The following is a 21,225-nucleotide window of genomic DNA, read 5'->3' as shown; positions in this document are numbered from 1 at the left end:
CACTCCTGCCTCACTGCCCTAGCATTCCTCTATACTGGGGGCATCAAGCCTTCACAGGACCAAGGGACTCCCCTCCCATTGATGCCAGATAAGGCCCCTCCAGCTCCTTCAGTCTTTCCCCTAACTCCTCCATTGGAGTCCCTGTGCTCAGTCTGATGGTTGGCTGCAAGCATCCACAGCTGTACTGGTCAGAACCTGACAGAGCCTCTCAGGAGACAGCTGTATCAGGATCCTGTCAGCAAGTACTTCTTGGCATCAGCAATAGTGGCTAGGTTTGGTGTCTGCATGTGGGATGGATTCCCAGGTGGCCTTTCCTTCAGTCTCTGATCCACTCTTTGTCCCTGTATTTCCTTTAGACAGGAACAATTCTGGGTGACCCCATCCCTCAACCAGGGGCCATGCCTAACATCTAGATATGGTCTCAACAGGTTCTCCCTCCCCTTGATGGTGTATTTCAGCTAATGTCATCCCTATAGTGTCCTAGGAGGCTCTTGCTTTACTGGCATCTGGTACTTCTTGGTTACTACCCCCAGTTCCCCATCCCCCATTGATACACACCTCTGTTCAATTTCCTGACCCTCTGTACATCTCCTCCATCTCCTTCCATACTTGATTCTGCCCCTCTTTTCCATCTCCCCTCCTGTCTTCCTCCCAAGTCACTCCTACCCTATACTTCCCTTGACTATATTGGACATCTTTGAGTTAGTATAGTTACTGGTTGTTATTCAAGGAACACATGTATGATGACATCTTTATCCATTTAATGGCTGAAGGATGTGTTAAAAATTCTGGTTTGGGGTGGGTATGGGGGACTTTTGGTATAGCATTGGAAATGTAAATGAGCTAAATACCTAATAAAAATGGAAAAAAAATTCTGGTTTGGGAAACTAGAATTATATTTATAAAATTATAATTAATGCTAACAAATATTTATGTTTTTATATAAATGCATGTTTTTGTTTCTCTATGGCAAATAACTTAGTGAAGTGTCTATAGTATGTGTAGACATAATTTCAATATTATAAGAAACTAAAATAATACTCAAACCTAGATGCTCTACTTTGAATTTTCTATTGCAACAATATATGAACATGTGGCTCTCTTTGTGCTTTTCTGTAGAACTACTTTTGATTTTTATCTAATTATCTGTTTATGTTCTTAACATTGAACTACAAATCTCCTTTGTAAAATGTGTCATGTCAGCTGATTTGCTTGTGACACTTTTATTTGACTGGTTTATTTTCTTATAGATTAATATTGAAGTTTGTTTATATTTGTAAATACAAGTCATTGGTGGTGTGTAACTTGCATGCATTTTTTTCCAATAGGAAAGATGTTCTATCTGTCAATAATGTTGATGGTAGAACACATATTTCTCATTTCAATGAAACTAAATTGATCCATTATTGTACTTTCATAATTTGTTTTTTGATATATCTAAGGTCTCTTTGCCTCACTAAATATCGAAACTCATTTCTTTTTGTTTCCTCTTGTAATTCTATAGCACTTTGCTTAGGGTTTATATTTTTAGTGAAGTGTATGCAACTTGATGTAGTGGTGAGCATTTACTATTCATAAATATGTTCTAGCACCACTTAGTGAAAATCTAGCTACTTTTTTTTCTAAATGCTCTTTTTATTTAATGTGGGTTTGATTAATTAGAACAACTTAGTATAGGTAATTATTTATCTATAGTTTTCATCAATCTACCATCCATTTTGAGTTCTTCAATGTTGTTAAGTTCATGTATCATTTGATTTATATACAGTTCACTACAATTCTACATAGTTGTTTTTTCTGCAGATAGAGATAATTTAAAGTTTGTGTGTTAGATTTTGTGTGTTTTCACTGATATGTATGGCTAGAACCTTCAGTGAAATTCCAATTAGAACTAAGAATAGATGTCCATGTCTTATTCAGATCTCAAAGAGGAAAAAAAATCAGTTCTCTCATTAAGACATACTCACCTTTTTTTTTTCAAAGAATGCCCAGTGTCAAAAGAAATTGCTGTCCTTTTCTTTTGTCCTTTGGATTCAGCTCTTTTCTGTGCTTCTGCAGAGGAAAATGTTACATAGTGGTCCTTCTGTAATTGGTTACTATGAGCCATCATGCAGACTGGGTGTAGAACATCAAACCATATAAACACTTGCACTAATTACCATTTGTTGCATTTGGTTTGCAAAACTTGTTCAGAATTTTGCAATTTTTTTTTGCAAGCAATGCTAGCTGGCATAGTTTTCCTCCTTGTAGTGTATATCTTGGACAACAATTAACACTGGGTCCCAGAATGATTTGGGAATATTTCTTCTTTCTTGGTTTTATAAAATATAATTTCTATAACTAGGAAAATATTGGGTAAAAAGAAATAGGTAATGAATAAACCATACATGCTCTGTTCCTCTCTCCACATTGAACAATCAAACAACAAAGGCAATGCCATTAGTCTGTAAGTCATGGAAGATGATAAATTTCATGCCAGAGGTCATTGCTAACAAAGGTGTGACACAAAACCAAATGCATGCTCATAATTATATTTTCTGCTTAATTATACAAATAAAAGAAGTTCAAAACAACAGTTGCCTCCAGGAGTCAGTCAAGGACCTCTGAAGTATAGCAAGGCATGTTTCAGAAGCCCTCTGAATTAAGCAAGGCTTGTTGTTGCCTGTCATTAAAGGACATGTATAGAGGTAATGACACTGTCTTTAGTGTTATGTCGAATGATGAGCAGAAAAGAGACTCGAGAACTTCTATTTACATGTGCTGGAAGCAAGACAGCATCAGAACCCTTGCTTCCCATCATAGCCTGACGCTGTGTTCTCATTACACTTATTTCTTATGAAATTACTTTGCATTTTTACCTTATGGTAACTTTAGAGTACAGCTGTGATTAATTGTAACTTTACCTTAAACCTTAAAGAATCCTTATTAAAATCAGGATTTTTTTTTATCTGTGGCCAAAATCCTTAATAATGAAGTTCCTAAGATTTAAGTCTGGGAATTTTCTCAGTACTTTGATTTTGTAAGTGGACTTGTTTTTTCTGTGTGTTATTTCCTTGTGGGAACTGACCTTTCTAGTGATGGAGACATGGCATAGCTATCATTAAAGCACTCTATTCATCCACCATAAGTATAAAGATGGGAACCAAACTGGTCCAGTGAGTAACATGGATGCTGAATGGCCAAAGATCGTTTAAGTTATTGGTCATGAAGTGAAATTACCACGCTTGTGTAAAAGTAGCAGAGACATATACTAAGTAAAGATAACTCAATGCTACATGCAGTGTGCACACACATGCGTGGAGAGAGAGAGAGAGAGAGAGAGAGAGAGAGAGAGAGAGAGAGAGAGAGAGAGAGAGAGAGAGAGAAGAAGAAGAAGAAGAAGAAGAAGAAGAAGAAGAAGAAGAAGAAGAAGAAGAAGAAGAAGAAGAAGAAGAAGAAGAGGAGGAGGAGGAGGAAGAGGAGGAGGAGGAAGAGGAGGAGGAGGAGGAGGGAGAAGAGGAGGAAGGGAGGAGGGGGAGAAAGGGAGGAGGGGGAGGAAGAGGAGGAAGAGGAGGAGGAGAATAAACATAGAAGGACAATATCCTCATTTAAGAGCTTGTTTCAATTATGTCTTAAGTTCAATTCATGCTTTCTCATTCATGAGGCAAAAATTTGTCTTTTGCTTAAGTATCTCTCTGTGTGTGCTTGTGTGTGTGTGTGCGTGTGTGTGTGTGTGTGTGTGTGTGTGTTTGTGTGTGTGTGAGTGTGTGTGTGTGTGTGTGTGTGTGTGTGTGTGTGTGTGAGAGAGAGAGAGAGAGAGAGAGAGAGAGAGAGAGAGAGAGAGAGAGAGAGAGAGAGAGAGACAGACACATGCACAGGAACAGTTTCAACTCAACACTTATCAGTATTGAAAGTGTTTGAATCATGCATGCAGAGAAACTTACCTTATTATATTCCATTTATGTTCCACTCCAAATTGTAGATTCATACCTTTGGACATATTTATTTGGGTGCATGACTCAGAGGCAACTGAACCCATAATACTCAAAGCTAAAAATTGTTTTTTTCCTCCAAATTTGTGTGGATTGGTCCACCTGTGTACTCACACAGATGGCATGCCCTCACTGCCTTGCAGTCCCCGGGACTGGACACTGTTCACCCCAATGACCTGTTTCCTATCCTGGCCAACTACAGCAAGACTTGGCTTTCTGATCCTCAAATGTTACATCAAGATTCTGCCTTCTCTTCATTTTTTACTGATGTAAACCCAGTCTATGTCAGGCCACCCACCACTTTACATACTTCTTCAGTTGCCTCAGGACTTAGCATTTTGATTCCCTACAATCTATTATCTGTACAACATTTAGAGTCTTTGAGAATGTAAGCTAGACTTCTTTATTCTCTGCTCACACCTTTCATTTGATTCTGATTGCATCTGATGTGAGTGAGACTGAGTCCCTTCTTATACAGATTCCTAATAACTACACACACACACACACACACACACACACACACACACCATCCTTTATGTGCATCCGCCTTCTTTTAACTAAATGTTTCTCTTCCTTTAGAGCTCAATGTAGAATACTTCTCCTTGAGATGATTAACTGAAGCTATCATTTCAAGAGAAGAAACTCTTAACTGAAATGATAATAAATTCATCAAGCCATGAATAGTGGGTTATATGTATAAACCCAAGAACTCGAGAGACAGAGAAGAACAAGAATCATCTGTTAGAGACTACATGTTTAAAAACAACTATCAAATCCTTAGATGATATTCTTTATATTGCATATTATAATTAATAATTGTAGTTTAGTAGTTAATTTTCTTTTTCACTAAGTCTTACACTAGACAAGACTATAAGTTCCATTAATAAACAAACCAGACAAACCATTACTCTTGTCTGCTGCTAAGCTTGCTTGACTTAGCTTCACAGATGCTTAGAAGCATCTTCTGGCTGTGGCTGCAGCTTAGCCTTAGAAAGATCCCTTTCCCTTGCATTTCTGAGGACCTGGGTTTGATCCTAGTACTATAAGAAACTACCAAGTAAAACTCAATTAAATAAATGTAGAAAGGAATAGATATGGGGTGTGATATAAATAAAAAATGAAACAAATGTTTGATTATATTTGCAGGAATGTTGTTCAGTTTTTTTTGGAATAGAATACATAATAGCTTAATACAATATGATAGTTTTGAAAATATTCAACAGAAATAAAGAAATGACCTCAAAGCAATCTGGAAGAGTATGGTGTGTGCATACAGGTGTGTGTGTGTGTGTGTGTGTGTGTGTGTGTGTGTGTGTGTGTGTGTGTGTGTGTGTATTTGCACTTTATGAAGTGACTCCCAGTTTGGAAGAATAGCCTTATAGGGAAAGTGATAACAAATTATAAAATGATTAAATAACAATCAGCATATATTTTGGGTGGAACTAAGATTGTAAGGTAATGGAAGATATCCCCTTGGCAGTGATGAAGGGAAGTAATACTTCCAAGGCTCCATGGTGGTAACATCTACAACATTTGTGACTAAAGTATTAAAATGTGTAGATAGGCAAGGAAGAGACAAAACTCATTATAGCTTACAAATGTTTATGACTAATATATTGATCCTATGAACAGACAGGAGGTCTGTGTATAAACTGGTGGAAGAGCCAGGCAATTATAAACATCCTAGACCATGTACATCCACTCACAGAAAGCACATATCCTAGAATACAAACACAGCCTAAGAAAATATCAATGATTAATAAGATAATTAGCAGCAAACATCAAGAAAAAGTAGGAGTTTGATTTTTAAAAAGATAATTCAATTATTAGTAGCAGAAAATCATTTGCTACATTTTATTAATGGAATGAGATATTTGTAAAAATTGCTGGGAGATACTTTAAAATCTTACACCGAAAGAGAAATGTGTGGCTTCAAGCAACTCTACTGTAGTATCAGGAGTCACTGTCGTCAACCGACAGTCAAGAAAATGTTTTGGTGTCTCCTGCCCCCACTGAAGCCTTAGCTGCCCCACTTAGGGAGTTGAAGTGTTGATAATAGATGTAGGATTCTATCTGCTGCCTGCACTCAGATGGGTCTTGCTTATGTACCCACACAGGTGAAGGGAAAATGCCCCTCCTGCTTTTGTGTGTGGAATAGGTAGATACTGTCAGCTGAACTTTCATGGTATCACAGCAAACATGTCCAAGCAATTTAATGTTAGGTTGTAGTCCTTCTAATTTTAGGTACATAGGTTTCAGGGCTATAAATCATAATGAGCCTGAGATGTTGAGCAACAGCACAGGAGTGAACCTCTGCCCAGGAGTCACCAATGTCAAGGTTATTCCTGCATCTTTCTTGTGCTTCACTGAGTAGTAAGTCATATTATTGTCCCCCATAATTCATATGTGTATACATTGGAGCATTAGATAACTTGAAATATGCTCTTATCTAATGGACAGAGGACTGACTGATGGTTTATCTCTAGGTGTAGACACTCAGAAATATACTTAGCTTAGCTTTGTGCTAGTGCATTCTCCTTGGAAACAATAGCTGTGAATCTTAAGGGAGAGCAAACTGAGCAAAGATGAATACTTCTCCAGGACCTTGGTGTCATCTTGAAAGCAGGACATGGATACAGAAGACAGGACTGTTTGGACTGAGAAGGAACCACAGATAGGATGAATTGTCACAAAGTATGTGGTGACTGACTGAAGACAGAAGAAACCTTCGTTCATGCCAAAGGGGGTTGGGGGTATTAGCACAGTTCAGAAACTAGGCACCACATTGAACAGTAAAGTCACATGGACAAGAAAGTACTCATGGTATTACCAGGATGGGGACAACCTCCAGTATTCAACTCCAATGTATTTTCCCCAGATCTCACTATTTGATTTAAAGTCTATTGAAATATTTTTTCTTGAGCCACAATTATTCTTATTTATTAAAATCAAGAGAGAATTTAGTGCTTACTATTAAATGGACAGATGGACAGAGCCACAGAATAATGCCTGGTTGCTTCACTCACACAGACTACTTGTTGGCTTGACCAGCATCAACTATACCTACACATATTTCTGAATCCTCTCTCTGATCAACATATTGCCCCAGGACAGTCTTTCCAAGTCCCTTAGGGTATTCTTATTTTGACTGATGATTTTGTTCACTTGTAAGAATCTAGGCGCCTGTACATGGATGCTTTAAAAAAACAGCATAATATTATTTCATACAATCTACTCCCCATCTCTCTGCTAAGCAGTATTTACTATAAATTACTGTGGATTATCTCAGGATGTATCTACCTCCAACATCCTCCATGTCCTGATACAGGAAGATGATTAGTGAAAACACTGACTGTTGAGAAGAGGGAATGCTCACTGCTGTATCAGCTAAGTGCTTAAAACACACAGAAGGTAAAAGTTCACTCCTAAAAAATGACCCAGAGCTCCAATTTGATTAGTTTTTTTGTAAAAGATCTAAATTAATGCCTTTGGCATTTGTATTCTATTGTTATCTGTTATAAAGATTCACAAAGAAGCAGCTTGATGTAGTCTGTAAGAAAAGGAATTAGTTTGTCATGTTCAAATGACTCTACATTTAATCTAGACAACATACTAATGATTTGCCCACTCTCCGCTGAGGAGCCATTGGCAGAGGACGGTTACTAGGGAAGAGAGAATCATACTTCTTTTAGACTGTGGCTACTGTAAGTTGCCTATGCCCTGGTGGATGACCTTATACACACATGTGGGCAGTTTTAATTGGGATCACTGGGTTAAGTTCTATCAATCTCTCTACCTGTCATCTCTGTTTCTATCTGTGTATCTATCATCTAAAATTTTACAATAATTCTTTATAATTTCTTAATGTAGAATCATCACAGCTGCCATTGACTCTGCTTGGAAGTTGTGCTTGATGCTGCACTCAAGAAGGGTGACCATGGGAGCCCACTCTGTCAGTGAAGTGATGCTAAGTGGTCATCAATGGAAAGCATGTGCTGTTATGATGGTCCAGCAGAATTGAGGTATATTCTCCTTGAAGTGTGATGTGTGCTACCTTTTTGATATTTCCATTAACGTTTAAATACTGCTACATGGATTACAATGAAAAAGAATGTATAATGGGGAGAAAAGCCAGAAACATAAAAATAAAGCCATATTTATTTCAACAAAAATATACATACAGTACACAATGAATATGATTTACAGAAAATAAAATGGATGTGATATTTCTTCCAATTCTAATATAAAGTGACCTACACATGACTCATTTCCATGACATATGGGAATACAACACATTATTGGTTTATCTAGAATATATATCTAACATAAAAAGAAAGCAAGTGCCAACCTTTCAAATGAGTACTACAGGAAACTGAAGATGCATTAAATTAAAAGAAAAAATGTTCACAAAGAATGCACAAAGGGTGGGGCATGCACAGATAAATGAAGGTTCTGCCCTTTGAAAACTGTGAAGGCTTTTCAACGCGAGATAGGTTTTGCTGTTGATCATGACATGACTCGTCTTAAAAAATTACACAGGTATTACAGAAATATTGGCCAAATTCGCAGATTATTATAAAAGACAGAATGTTACACTTTGCCCTTTGTTATCTAGGAATAATTTTAAAGATTGTAGAAATATTATGGAAAAATCTATTCTTCCACCACAGAATGGTTTATACCTCTTTCCTTAAATATCGCTTTTACTGCATTGCAGATTGTGCTAACATGCATCTATGGCACATGGCTTACAGACAGAATCATTTATGCAAGTTGTATTTACACTAATACCCACATTCTCTGTAACTAAATTCTGAGCTTCTACTTCCTTAAGTATGCATGCCTGAGTGCAAATCTAAGTGTAGGAAAACCAATTGCATTCACCATTTTGGAGATTAGCATTACCTTATATGCACCCCTTTTTCTAGTTAAGTATTATATGGCCCTCTTAATTAGAAGAATGGTTGTATTTTGGAGTCTTAGAAATAAAATACAAAGAGAAACTAACATGCCCCATTGCTCAGAAAAAAAAATAAAGAGTGCAAATTTTTGTTCCTTATCTCCATACTGACTGGCATACTGTATTTTATCAAAACCACTGGTTATTAGCTTTGTATTTTTGAAGTCAATATTTGCTATAGTTAGCATCTTTGTGTGGAAACTTCTAATTTCAAGCTGTCAGAGAAAGAAAAGATAAATGTAAGCCCCTCCTCTTTTACTTTAAAAGCTAACATGATAAATATGGAATCATAGCTTACACGGATTGGAGGTAGGCTGGATGAATATGAATTTATGTTAAAAATGTCAATAAATCATTCTAGTTCTTAAAAATTAATTATTCTTTTCAGTTATGAACATCGTATATTTTATACAGGTTCTAACTATTAGAAATGTTTTGTGTCCGATATACTGCTCTCCACAGATGCTGATCAGTGTGTCTCAGACATATTCCTCAAATGTGTTTCAAAATTCATTTATTTCTTAAGAGATTATAAAATGTGTCCCACAGATTGGACTAAAATGTTGTGCCACACATGTCAGAATCAAATATGTATATCTATGCTTTCTTGCTATATTGCCAGAATTTATTTAATTAAACAAAATGGGTTTCAACTGTGCTCAATTTAGTAAACATTGGGTATAATGATATAAATCTGCTTTTATTTCAACAATAACATAATCTTAAACTTATGAATTTTGGGGTATTATGATTAAATTAACACTTTCCTGAATTTGGTGGTGACATATTATTTATAATAAAGCTAGGATTCTAAGGACTACTTGCAGCAGATGATTAATTTAATTAATAAAACAATTGCTTTATTTTTAGTAACTGAATTATGAATAAATATAAGTATCCAGTATACTGGATATAAGTTCCTTAAGGAAGATAAAATCTACAATAAAATTATAATAATCTGATAAAAGACTGCTTTCCTTTAAAAACCATTCTAAAATTATCCTCCTTCCAATAATTTGTTATTTTCTGGAGGAAAAAAGAATATTTGTAGTGGCATGGAGCCATACTCTGGCTGGTAAATGTTTAACAACTGGTGTTCTAAAAAATAAATATCCTAGTTTATAACATTTGGCAATTTCTGTGGTTTAAATATTCCCACAGTGGGTGATTTCAAGATACCAACATTGTGTTCCTAAATGTGGAGTCTAGTGGTTCACGGTTGCATATTATCAACAAAGAATTTGAACAGTGCAGAACCATAAGGGCTAACTACACTTAGAAATATAATAGATAGCAAAATCTGATAGAAAAAAGGCAGGAAGTTACAAGATTTTATTTTCATCTTTACTTTTAACAAAGTCATTTCATAACATGGCTAATCATGGTCGCGTGTAGCAGTTATTTTGTACAATTCCAGAAAACTCAATGAAAACCTCTCATGAATCAGCCACCTCAGGGACCCCTGGAAGAAAGCCTCCTGGCACAACATCTTTGCAGAGGTGCAGAGGGAGGGATCTGACTAGAAAAAAAAAATCACATTTTTTTCTAATCATTTAATGTGTGAAAATGGGGGGGCGGTGCTGTATGACCCAGTCTGTGCTGGCTTTCAAGGCAGCACTGTCTGTCAGAAGCAATGGTTTATTGCATGTCTAGTGGCCATAGGGAGTGCTGCATGACTGGGGAGGGACTGGTTTTAAAGAATTCATCAGCTACATCATACAGTTATCATGGCTCTACTGGGTTACCAGACTGACCAAAATGTTAGCATTTAGAAGCTGTTTTAAGCAGCGTGTGGTAAAGCTCAAAGCAATATTTTAGGCAGAAAAGCAGAGGTGGAAACTCAGTGGCGTGGTGCACACAAATGTACCTTTTCTTCAATCAGATGTTTCAAAGAGATATTTAGTTGTCCTGAGAAAACACACAAACTCTAGACCTTTGGATAATAAGCATGGGTGTGCTCTCCTTTTTTTGCTTTTAATACATTTCTCTGATTGCTCTGTAAATAGTTAAACCAGAATTGATACCTGCAGTTGTTAAGAAGAAAAGCATTTTTTTTTTGAGAAAGAAAGAAAAAAACCCACTTCAATGTTTGGATATGTTATTTTCTTGATAAATTGTTTGACTCTACATGATCTCCGCAGATCCGCCTGCTGGTATGGCTCTTAAATGGAAGCACGTTTGAGACAGTAGGAAGGCTGCTGATAGAGCTGTATGGCTGCAGCTATGTTTAGGAAAGGGAGATTTTTTTAAAGGTTTCATTTAATGTTTGGTTCTGAAAGTCTTGGTAATGATGTGTCATGGCTTGGTTGCCTGAGTGCATTTAGAGAAGAGCAGTCACACTTAGGAAATAGGAATTTTCTTGTTAAACTCCTCTGGCGAGGATGTACACACGTCTGATCCCCATAGGAAATGCTGCTGCTGTCAATGAGTAAAACTTCATTCCTGTGCATTAGAGAGGTCAACCTTTGATATTTCTACATAAGCATTTATTGACAAAGAAAATGTATCCTATGAAATGTCATGCAAAACTGGGAAACCCTGGTATTGGCTTTCTGGTTAATAAATATTTACCATATTTGAATCAAGATGACCTTAAATTATATAATGTGTCCTGGACTGCATATCTCTACTTGAGATACTAAGAAAAGATCAGGAATAGACACTCTTGGGTCACAACTCTCTCTACCTTAAACTCAGTACAGTAACAAAATTAACCACAAATCTTACCACCTTGATAAAAACAGAATAATTACAAACATTATACTAAATGACTAAAACAGAGACTAAGTCTGTGAACACTAAGATAATTTTATATATAAATGCATTATTTTTCTTTTTGAAGGCTATAAATAGTTTGGTAACAGCCATAGGTCATTACCTTTAAAAAGAATGGATATTTCCACTGTGAGAAGCCTCTGAGGGTCATCTTCTGTTTTCAGTCTCTTGGAAAACTCAACGTGGGACTATATGGCTACTTGAAAAACCTTTACAGGAAGGGAGCCTTTTAGGCAAATGGCTATCATGTTATACACATGAAGATAAGCAATATGGCTCTATGAATGAAGTCATAGCAGAGAACTATCAATGTAAGAAGCCTCTAGCATGCTCTGGGGAGATATGAGCTTGGAGAAAAGGAAGAATAAACTTTTTTATATCACTTTATTCTGAATGTTAATTCAGTGATAAATTCTAATTTTTATTTGGCTCTCCTCTGTCAATATTCACACATAGCACAGCAATCTAGAAGAAGAAAGCTGTAGGTTAGGAAGTTTAAAGAGCAAGATGGCAAGGGTGGCTGAGATGGCTATTCTACAGTCATCAAGTCCAGTGCCTTAATTCATTCACTTCTCTTGCAACGTAGTCTCCAAGGAAATGACTAACTTGGAATATTAGTAATTTTACATTTGGTGTTATTTTACTGTAAGAATTAGCTGACAGGTACTGTGTTGATTTATTACTGTTTATGGCTACACACATGTTTTAGGGTTATTTACTTCACATATATTGACCTATGACAAAAAGCAAATTTACACACTTAAGAGGACTCCCAGGAAACATCTCATAATACTCCTCTCTCTCTCTCATGAATTTTTCCAAGTGAATTTTAAGCTGCTGGAGATTTGCATTTGGGTCATCAGCAGGCACTATCCTTAAATTTCTTTGTAACTTTAGTGCCTTAAAGTGTTTTCCCACTATACCATTACAGGCTCTACATTGCTGTGTCTAGGTGGGTTACCCAACCCACATCAGTTTTGTGAAAAGCCATAGATTTTTGTTGTAGCTCATGACTCTGATCACACTTTCATCTACTAGCTTAGAAAGTGGGATCACATCTGAAGTGGATGACAAAGATTTGTACAAGCATACCTGCAAACCATGTCAGTAATCAAGGGCATGTTTTGCCAATCCCTAATTGCATTTACTATACACATATTATATAAAAGCCAGTAAGCTGGACTCTGAGGTTGTCTGCAGTCAGGACTCTAAAGTAGCATCACATGGACGTTTATTTGCTTAGGTGGAGGGTGGCATTCTCCAAGTCATCCCTGGCACCATGGGAACAACCTAGTTTTCTCAGGACATGTTTTATTTAAATACCCTACAAATGGAATTACACTTTCTCAACTAACCTCAACCAGTGAGGTGTGTTAACACAAAGGAGAACAGATAGACTGGACACGGAAGTGCTGGTAAGACTTCAGATCTGGGTTGCTTTCTGAGTAATGTACTGGTCTTCATGGGAGCAACACTCATGAGCGCCTCACCCTACTCATAACGATAAAAAAATAAAAATGACAGAGGTGGAGATCTTCAAAGCTCAGTGTATTTGTGTTCCTGTTTGTCTCCATGATGGTAAAATTAGGTGTCAGCTTTTCCATAAGTGCCTTCTGGAGGTCTGTAGCACTTGGGGAAAGCCATCAGCTGTAGCATGTTGAAAGCATACCTCCTGCATTTGATATTCTTCAGTACATTCTCTATGCGGCATCCTTCTCTGGGGAAAGGGGAAAAAAGGACAACTTCATGAAACACAGAATAAATAAATATGCTTTATTTGTTCAATGCAGAGTTGCAGCAACAGTCCAAGTAAAAATAACAAAGATTCAACTCTACATTTTGTTTTTCCACAAGTGATGATACATCTTACAAAATTAAATCCTAGGCCAGGCCCAATACCATTATTGCCTTCGGAAAGATATGATTAAGTTTCTTAACAGTTATTTGACTTTTAATAAACTCTTTAAATATAATTTGCTTCACAATACAGCTTTACTTTAATTTCATAAATATATCTGCCTTTGTATAACTTTTCCACAAATTAACTATCTGTCCCTTAAAACACATTAAAATCTACATGTAGCCCTAAGGATGCAGTTCTAGGAATAAGGCATTTAATTTATTAAGTCTGGCCCTATAGATTTTTAAAGGAAATTCCATCCCTACTTTACCTCATTGTTTTAGCTATGCATTGCAGAGAGAAAATGGCTTTCTGAACAGCCGTTCCTCTCCAGCAGTACAAAAGTCACAGGTGCTAAAAATGGCGCATCAAGACACAAATGAGACCTTGTTAAAAAGAATAGAAAAGTAGTCTGAAAGCCAAGTCAACCCAAACAAGAGTTACAAACAGGTTAATTTAATTACAAAACAGAAATAGCCATTCTTTCCATAAAGTCACTTGACAGAAGAAGGTTAAACACATGGATGAGTAAGGGGTGACTAGGAACAGAGTAAGAAAGCAGACACATTTCGATCAGCCGATGACAACTATGTTAATATTAGCACAGTGGAAAGAAAGTCTGCAACCTCCGCTTCCCGGATTGTCTTGGGGGCTTAACTGCTGCACAATGTCAGACCTAATTTCTTTAATAAATGACCTGGGAAGAGGAGGTTCGGAACTTCAAGCTTGCAGGATTCTATTCTTTGTCTTATTCCAAAGACAATAAGTTAAAAACTTGTCTTTAGCTATTTAACAGTAGGTAAAACACTTTTCCATGAACAAAAGAGCAAAATAATCCACTTAATGCATAGTACCTTTTGCCTTTAAGTTTTAGGGAAAAACAAAAACAAAACAAAACCACAATTCAAACATTTCTTCTAGTTTTTTTTTAAGTTCTGTGAATCTGAAAATGTAGAAATCTTACAACATTGTCCCCAGAATTAAAGTCCATTGTCATTTGTAGAAAAGCAAGGAACACAACATAAAACTTATTGGTATTTGGCTAAGAGTAATGCAAGACTTAAAATAAGCCACACAACTAGCAGGTGTGAGCTGACAAGAAGCAAGGCGACAGGATAGAAGTGTCGAGAAGTTGGCTTGTTATCAGTTAGGCAGCCTGTCTCAGGATCATCGGATTCATTCAAGGCTCCCTGGGTTTGTCTGCTGTTAAACAGGGAGGGATAGAGGAGAGAAGAAAATAGAATAGCATTTGCAGAGCATCAAAGGTGATCTTAAACTCTAACAGACACACATTATCTCATGCAATACATCTGCATCAGAAGTGTTTATGCTAAGTAGCCCTGAGTGTCTTTTTTCTTTGATGATGCACTCTTTGCTTTTTGAAGGGGAAAAATATAACACTATGGTGACACAGAGGCTACAGGCAGAAGGAAAAACTGGGTAGCCATAATGGTTCCTGTACACAAGACCACATGAATACAATTAAATGATGAAACAGCCCACATAAAATGCTCTGATAAATACAGCTTTGGGAAATGGGAGTGGGAGGACATGAGACACTGGACTTAGGAAACAAGGGATGTGTCTGGCAGAGCAAACATACCTTCTCCTGGGATTGCATCTGTGCAATGTACTTACAGTTGTCAAGTCATTTCTTGACATGGTTTGGTCTTTGAAAGGAATGAAACCCCTGACATGCCATCATTGCCAGCCATACTACTAGTTTAGCAAATAAATCATTTTGCCTTCAGCTAATCTTATTTAAAGGGCCAAAGCTATTTTTATAAACAGCTTTTCTGAAAACAGAGGCATATTGCAATTATACTTCAGAAAACCAAAGATGTACTTTCTGAGATCATGCATGCCACATGTAAGAATGACAGTATGCTTTACAACAGTTATTACTATGACAAATCTAAAATTCATAGTCAAAACCTCAGTGACAGTCACTGGGAAGGAGGAGTCCCCTTTCTGTTAGCTTCTCCTGTACTTGGTCAGTTGTGGGTTATTTTGCTATGCAACTGGATTACTTCTGGATAGGCTCCTTTCTGAGACTGTGCATTGCCTGAACACTTTGTATACTGATTTTTGACCAGGTTCTGACTACACCAGCAGTCACATTTGGACAAATTGTCATCTCACAGAATACTGGGTGTTAGTTTGAAATATTGGATCAATGGCACTGTGGTGCAGATTGGTCTCCCTGTTCGTTAAGACCTAAGCATTTTATCCAGTGACAAACCTGATGAACTGCAAAACATAATTTATTGGACAAAATGAAGGTAAGTTTGGACTGGCAAAATTTCTATAATTATTTATAATAAAAATAATTATATTACTTGTTCTACTTTCTTCTAAATGTCTAGTGAACTAGATTTTTTTGTGTTGTGTTGTTGTTGTTTTAACTTTTTAAAGAAATTTTGTTTGTGCGTTTATTCTGAATGTATATATGTGTATCGTGTGCATATCTGTTGACTGTGGATACCAGAAGAAAAAAAAAAGAAGTTGGATCTCCTAGGAACTGGAGTTATAGAGTAATAGTAAGCCACCATGGGGGTTCTGGGAAATGAATCCAGGGCCTCTGGGAGAGCAATCCAGACTCTTAGGCCTGATTTCATTTTTTAAATAGTTGTCTTTTTATGTGCATTTGCTTGCATCTATGTATGATTTGGAGGGAAACCTGGTGCTCGTGGTTAACTGAACCAAACTGTAGTTACAGATGTCTGTAAGGCACCTTCCTGCAAGAGCAACAAGTGCTTTTTTATAGATTAATATTTTTAAATTTGAAACTGCACTGTAATTATATTATTTATCCCTTTGATTTCCTCCAGCCAACCCATCCCATGTACCTTCCCCTTACTCTTTCTTAAGTTTATGGTATCTATTACTTTAATGGTTTTTATACACACATTGTATACGTATCTATACCTAAATTATATAAAGATAATTGGGTTAACCCATATAATGGTAGGGAAATCTCAGAGATTCTCAGCCCCATAAGAACTGCAAGCAAGTAAGGTATTCTGAGAATGGCAGGAACAGTCTTCCTCAGGGAAGAGCACAGCAAATGGATCTACTGTGGGTGGTCAGCACTGAAGTCATGCACATACTTCGGGTACTCTAAACTGCTATGTTGTTGTGATCTGAACCAATCCAAGACTTTCTCAGAGGCCCTGATGAGAGGACAAAAACAAACCATTTTTGTGTCCTTGCTCAGGAGCAGATTTGGCAAGGCCAGCCTGGAGCTGAAGCTGGAGTCTCAGAGATGTTAAAGATTCTCTTGGGAACTTGGCTTTTTTCCTAAAGAAACTGCAGTTATCAGTCCCGAGTCCACCATGTTTATGTTTGTAATGCTCTGGAAATACCCAGTGTTCCCTTTGTGCAAACTTGCTTGATAAGCCTCCTGTTGACTTTGTCCTATTGTATATGACATTTTGCTAATTCTGTCCCATTTCCTCCCTGGAAATAGGATATAAGATGCTGTCCTTCTAAATAAATTTGCTTGGTATAAGAAAGCTTGAGCAATCGATTCTTGGCCTTTTGGCTAAGATCAAGTGAAAGCTTGAGGAAGTCTTCCCAGACCCAAACTTCATCTTCTTTATCACAATATCTCCTTATCTTCTGTCTCCTGGTGCTTTCTCTTGGGAGAATAACCTACTGGTCCAGTTCTAAATGTCAACCAGGGACACATGAGTTCAGGAAAACAAGTGCAGCCATAACATATAGATATATAAGACAAGTCAGCCTGAGGGAAGAGGCTGAAGGACTGGGTCAGAACAAGGGAAAGCAATATTCTTAGAACATTTTTCTTTAAATCAATGATTCTCAGCCTGTGGGTCATGACCCCTTTCACATGGGTCTTCTAAGACCACCATGAAACACAGATACTTACATTAAGATTCATTACAGTGACAAAATTGCAGTTATAAAGTATCAACAAACTTAAAAAGTTTGGGGGTTACCATAACATGAGGAAGTGTATTAAGGGGTTGAGGCATTAGGAAGGTGGAGAATGGTTGCTTCCCATGTTTCCTTTGCTTCTGCATTCTCTCTCCTTTTTTGCAATGTATTGCTAAAGCACTTAGAGATTTCCTTCCATTCTAAAACTCTGCACGTGGTCCCCTGAAGAAGGCCATATAAGTTTAAAGACAGGCCTAAAGTGAGAACCATCTCATGGGCAAGAACCAATCCCAGACATTATTAATGGTATTATGTTATTCTTGCAGACAGGAGCCCAGTACAACTATTCTGAGTGGCTGGACCCAGCAACCTACGGGTAGATGCAGATGATCCACTGCCCAACATTGGATGGAACTGCTCCGGCAATCTTGTGGAAGTGTTTGGGAAGGATTGAGGAACATGAAGGAGACAGGGACTCCACATGAAGGCCAACATAGTCATCTAACCTGGACTGTTCGGGGCTCCCAGACACTGAACCACCAACCAGACCTAGCCCCACCATACACACAGACATATGTAGCAGATGTACAGCTTGGTCTTCATGTGGGTTTTCCAACAACTGGAGTCAGGCTATCCCTAAAGCTGTTGCCTGTCTGTGGAATATTTTCCCCTAACTGGGGTGCCTTGTCTGGCATCATTGGAAAGGATGTGTCTGGTCATGCAGTGACTTGATCTGCCAGGGTAGGGTGATACTCAGGGAAGGGGCTCCCCATTTTCAGAGAAGAAGAAAGGGAATATGGAGAAGGGGTCTTGGGGGTGATATTGGGATGTAAAGTGAATAAATGAATTTATTTATTTATTTATTTATTTATTTATTTATTTATTTATTTAAAAAGATAGACTATCACCTACAAAGATCACATGTATTAATGAATTGGCAAGATAGAATTTGATTGGAGATTGTTTTGATTCACAGCACAAATTTGATTCAATTATCATTCTACAGTCCTGTAAATCTGGTCAGTCTACTCTGAAACAGATGGCCAGACAAGAGATTAAAATAATTAAAAGAGAGAGGGGAGAGGCAAGAAGAGAGAGAGAGAGGGAGAGAAGAAAGAGAGAGAGAGAGAGAGAGAGAGAGAGAGAGAGAGAGAGAGAGAGAGAGAGAGAGAGAGAGAGAAGAAAGGAAGGAGCTAAAGGGAGGGAAAGAAGGAGTGAGAGAGAGAGGGAGGGAAGAGAGAGATAGAGAGAAGGAGGAAGAGGAGGCAGAAAAGGAGGAGGAGGAGGAGGAGGGAGGGAGGGAGAGAGAGGAAGAGAGAGAGAGAGAGAAGAAAGGAAGGAGCTAAAGGGAGGGAAAGAAGGAGTGAGAGAGAGAGGGAGGGAAGAGAGAGATAGAGAGAAGAAGGAGGAAGAGGAGGCAGAAAAGGAGGAGGAGGAGGAGGGAGAGAGAGAGAGAGAGAGAGTATAAAATGTAAAAGGCCCAGAAGGTGAGAAAGCGGGTCAGTTCTTAAATTACTTTCCCTTCATGACGCTTCAGAGGAGGAGAATGTTTTTCATTTGGATCATACATTTTAAAAACCACCTGGAATGGCTCTGTCTCATTTAGCTTGACCAAGTTGCTTCCTCCTTTATCATAAAGGATGATTAGATCTGTTAATGCTGTCCACCTTTCATTTGTGGGAGCAGGAGGAGCCTGAGCCCCCTGATATTTTGGACAGAAAAAGCATGCCATTCACTACAACCTAGGATTTTACTGAAGAGAGAAGTAGGAGGAGCTGCACAGTAGCCCAGGCTGGGGAGATTGGGAGTGGCCCACTCAGCAGCAGAGCCCCAGGTTCCTTGGCAATGTGGCCCACCCCTGGTTCCCTGGAGACCTGTCTCTTAGGTCTGACTAGTGAGGAGCAGCAGGCCCTCAACAGAGAGGGTGTGGCAAAACCACCTGAGAGGGAAAGGCAGAGATAAGTTAGACTCCTCCGTAATGACAAAATGTCTAGAACATTTCCCCCTTGCAAGTATATTTGCAGTCACCCCACCCCCTCGCACCCCACCCACCCACCCACCACCAGCATCTGGTTTTCCCAGGTCAGGTTGGATGCCTTAGGGCTAAAAAGTACTGTTATTGAAGCAGAGCAGCCTCTGGTACCCAGTTGTCTTGTGCTTTTTATGTCAGAGCGGAGAAGCTGATGCTGAAGTCTGAGATTTGACCTTCCCACTTCAGATTCAAGCATGGATTTTCTCTGTATGTTAGTACTCCCTTTCCTGGGTCAGACGGTCCCTCTGACAGGGAAAAGAAGAAACAACCTAATAGATCAATACAAAAATAGAAGCTGGACCTGAGCTGGTAACGTTCCTTAAGGAGACCTGAAAATGTAATTCTTTGTCTTTCCCTACTTCCGTCTTCATTTCTTAAAAAACAAAACAAACTCCCCCAAAATATCAAACAAACAAAAAGCAAACCCCACTGCCCCTCACAACTACCTCTGTATTCAGCTTCCCTGAGCTAAAAGGATATTGTGTCGGGATTTTAATGTTTTGCTATAATTTTAATTGTTTTGCATGATAGATAACACGTATACTTAAAAAAAAAAAAACAGCTAGGCAGTAAAAACCATAAAGCTGTTGCCAGGAAAAAAACATCCAAGTGAGCTTTGCTGGGTCTTCATTTCCTTAAGACACATATGCCCCAATAAGGCCTTCCAAGCCAATTTTACGTACAAACAGGGACTGGGGAGGGATCTGTAAAGTCATATGGTATTAAATAATAAAAACTGCTACAAAGATAAAAGATACAAACTATTTCAATAAATAAAGATTTATTTATAAAGATGTTTATATGTTTATAAAATAGAAAACTAAAAGACTTTTAAAGTTACAAATGCCCTAATATGGTCTATAGGCATAGAGAGGCTAAGATTTAAAGATAATGCATATGATATGAAATTTGTAAGATCTAAGATTAACAATTACAAAGTCGGGCATGGTGGCACATGCCTTTAATCCCAGCACTCAGGAGGCAGAGGCAGGCAGATTTCTGAGTTCAGGGCCAGCCTGGTCTACAAAGTGAGCTCCAGGACAGCCAGGGCTACAGAGAAACCCTGTCTCGAAAAACAAAAATAAACAAGAAAAAAAAGCAACAACAAAACAGTTACAAAAACCTGGCTATAATGCATGTAAAAATCAAGGTTTATTTTAAAATAACTGGCTATTAAAATATTACACAAGGGGTCTGCATCCCTATAGGAGGAACAACAATATGAACTAACCAGTACCCCCAGAGCTGTGTTTCTAGCTACATATGTAGCAGAGGATGGCCTAGTCAGCCATCAATGGGAGGAAAGGCCTTGGTATTACAAAGTTCATATGCCCCAGTACAGAGGAATGCCAAGGCCGGGAAGTGGTAATGGGTGGGTTGGAAAGCAGGATGTGGGGAGAGTATAGGGGGCTTTGGGGATAACATTTGAAATGTAAATAAAGAAAATATCTAATAAAAATGCCTTAAGATATTACCCAATAGTTAAATATATCAGACTGGTGTATGACCTTACGGGTTTTTCTCATGTGAAGTTCTTCACTGCTCTTTAGCCAGACTGGGGTATGATCAACCATTCCTGCTTGTTTGTCATTGGTGGGTCAGTACAGGTACAACCTTCTGTCTGTTTGACAAGTATAGCCTATGGCTTTGGAATCCAGGAGACGTCTAAAGTTCAGTTTCTCAGACA

The 21,225-nt window shown here is 38.0% G+C and overlaps 1 protein-coding gene across 18 annotated transcripts in view; it reads right to left on the bottom strand.

Moving 5' to 3' along the window:
* Window positions 1–1,713: 1,713 nt before the first annotated feature.
* Inpp4b (inositol polyphosphate-4-phosphatase, type II) overlaps window positions 1,714–21,225 on the bottom strand; it is a 792,047-nt gene continuing 772,535 nt past the window's right edge. For 9 of the 18 annotated variants that reach the window (XM_011248351.3, XM_006530855.3, XM_006530861.3 and 6 more), the window contains one exon: window positions 13,466–14,809. In XM_011248351.3, coding sequence (XP_011246653.1) covers window positions 14,635–14,809 — 175 coding nt within the window. In that variant the 3' untranslated portion in view covers window positions 13,466–14,634. Of the gene's footprint in view, window positions 2,053–8,108; window positions 13,424–13,453; window positions 14,810–21,225 lie in introns of those variants that run through there. The other 9 variants (NM_001297596.1, NM_001297593.1, NM_001024617.3 and 6 more) reach the window with 6 other exon arrangements.

The sequence above is a fragment of the Mus musculus genome, chromosome 8, assembly GCF_000001635.26.
Source record: "Mus musculus strain C57BL/6J chromosome 8, GRCm38.p6 C57BL/6J".
In the NCBI taxonomy this organism is placed as follows: domain Eukaryota; kingdom Metazoa; phylum Chordata; class Mammalia; order Rodentia; family Muridae; genus Mus; species Mus musculus.
The sequence above is the reverse complement of the archived record's forward strand: the minus strand, read 5'-3'. Positions and strand labels throughout refer to the sequence as shown.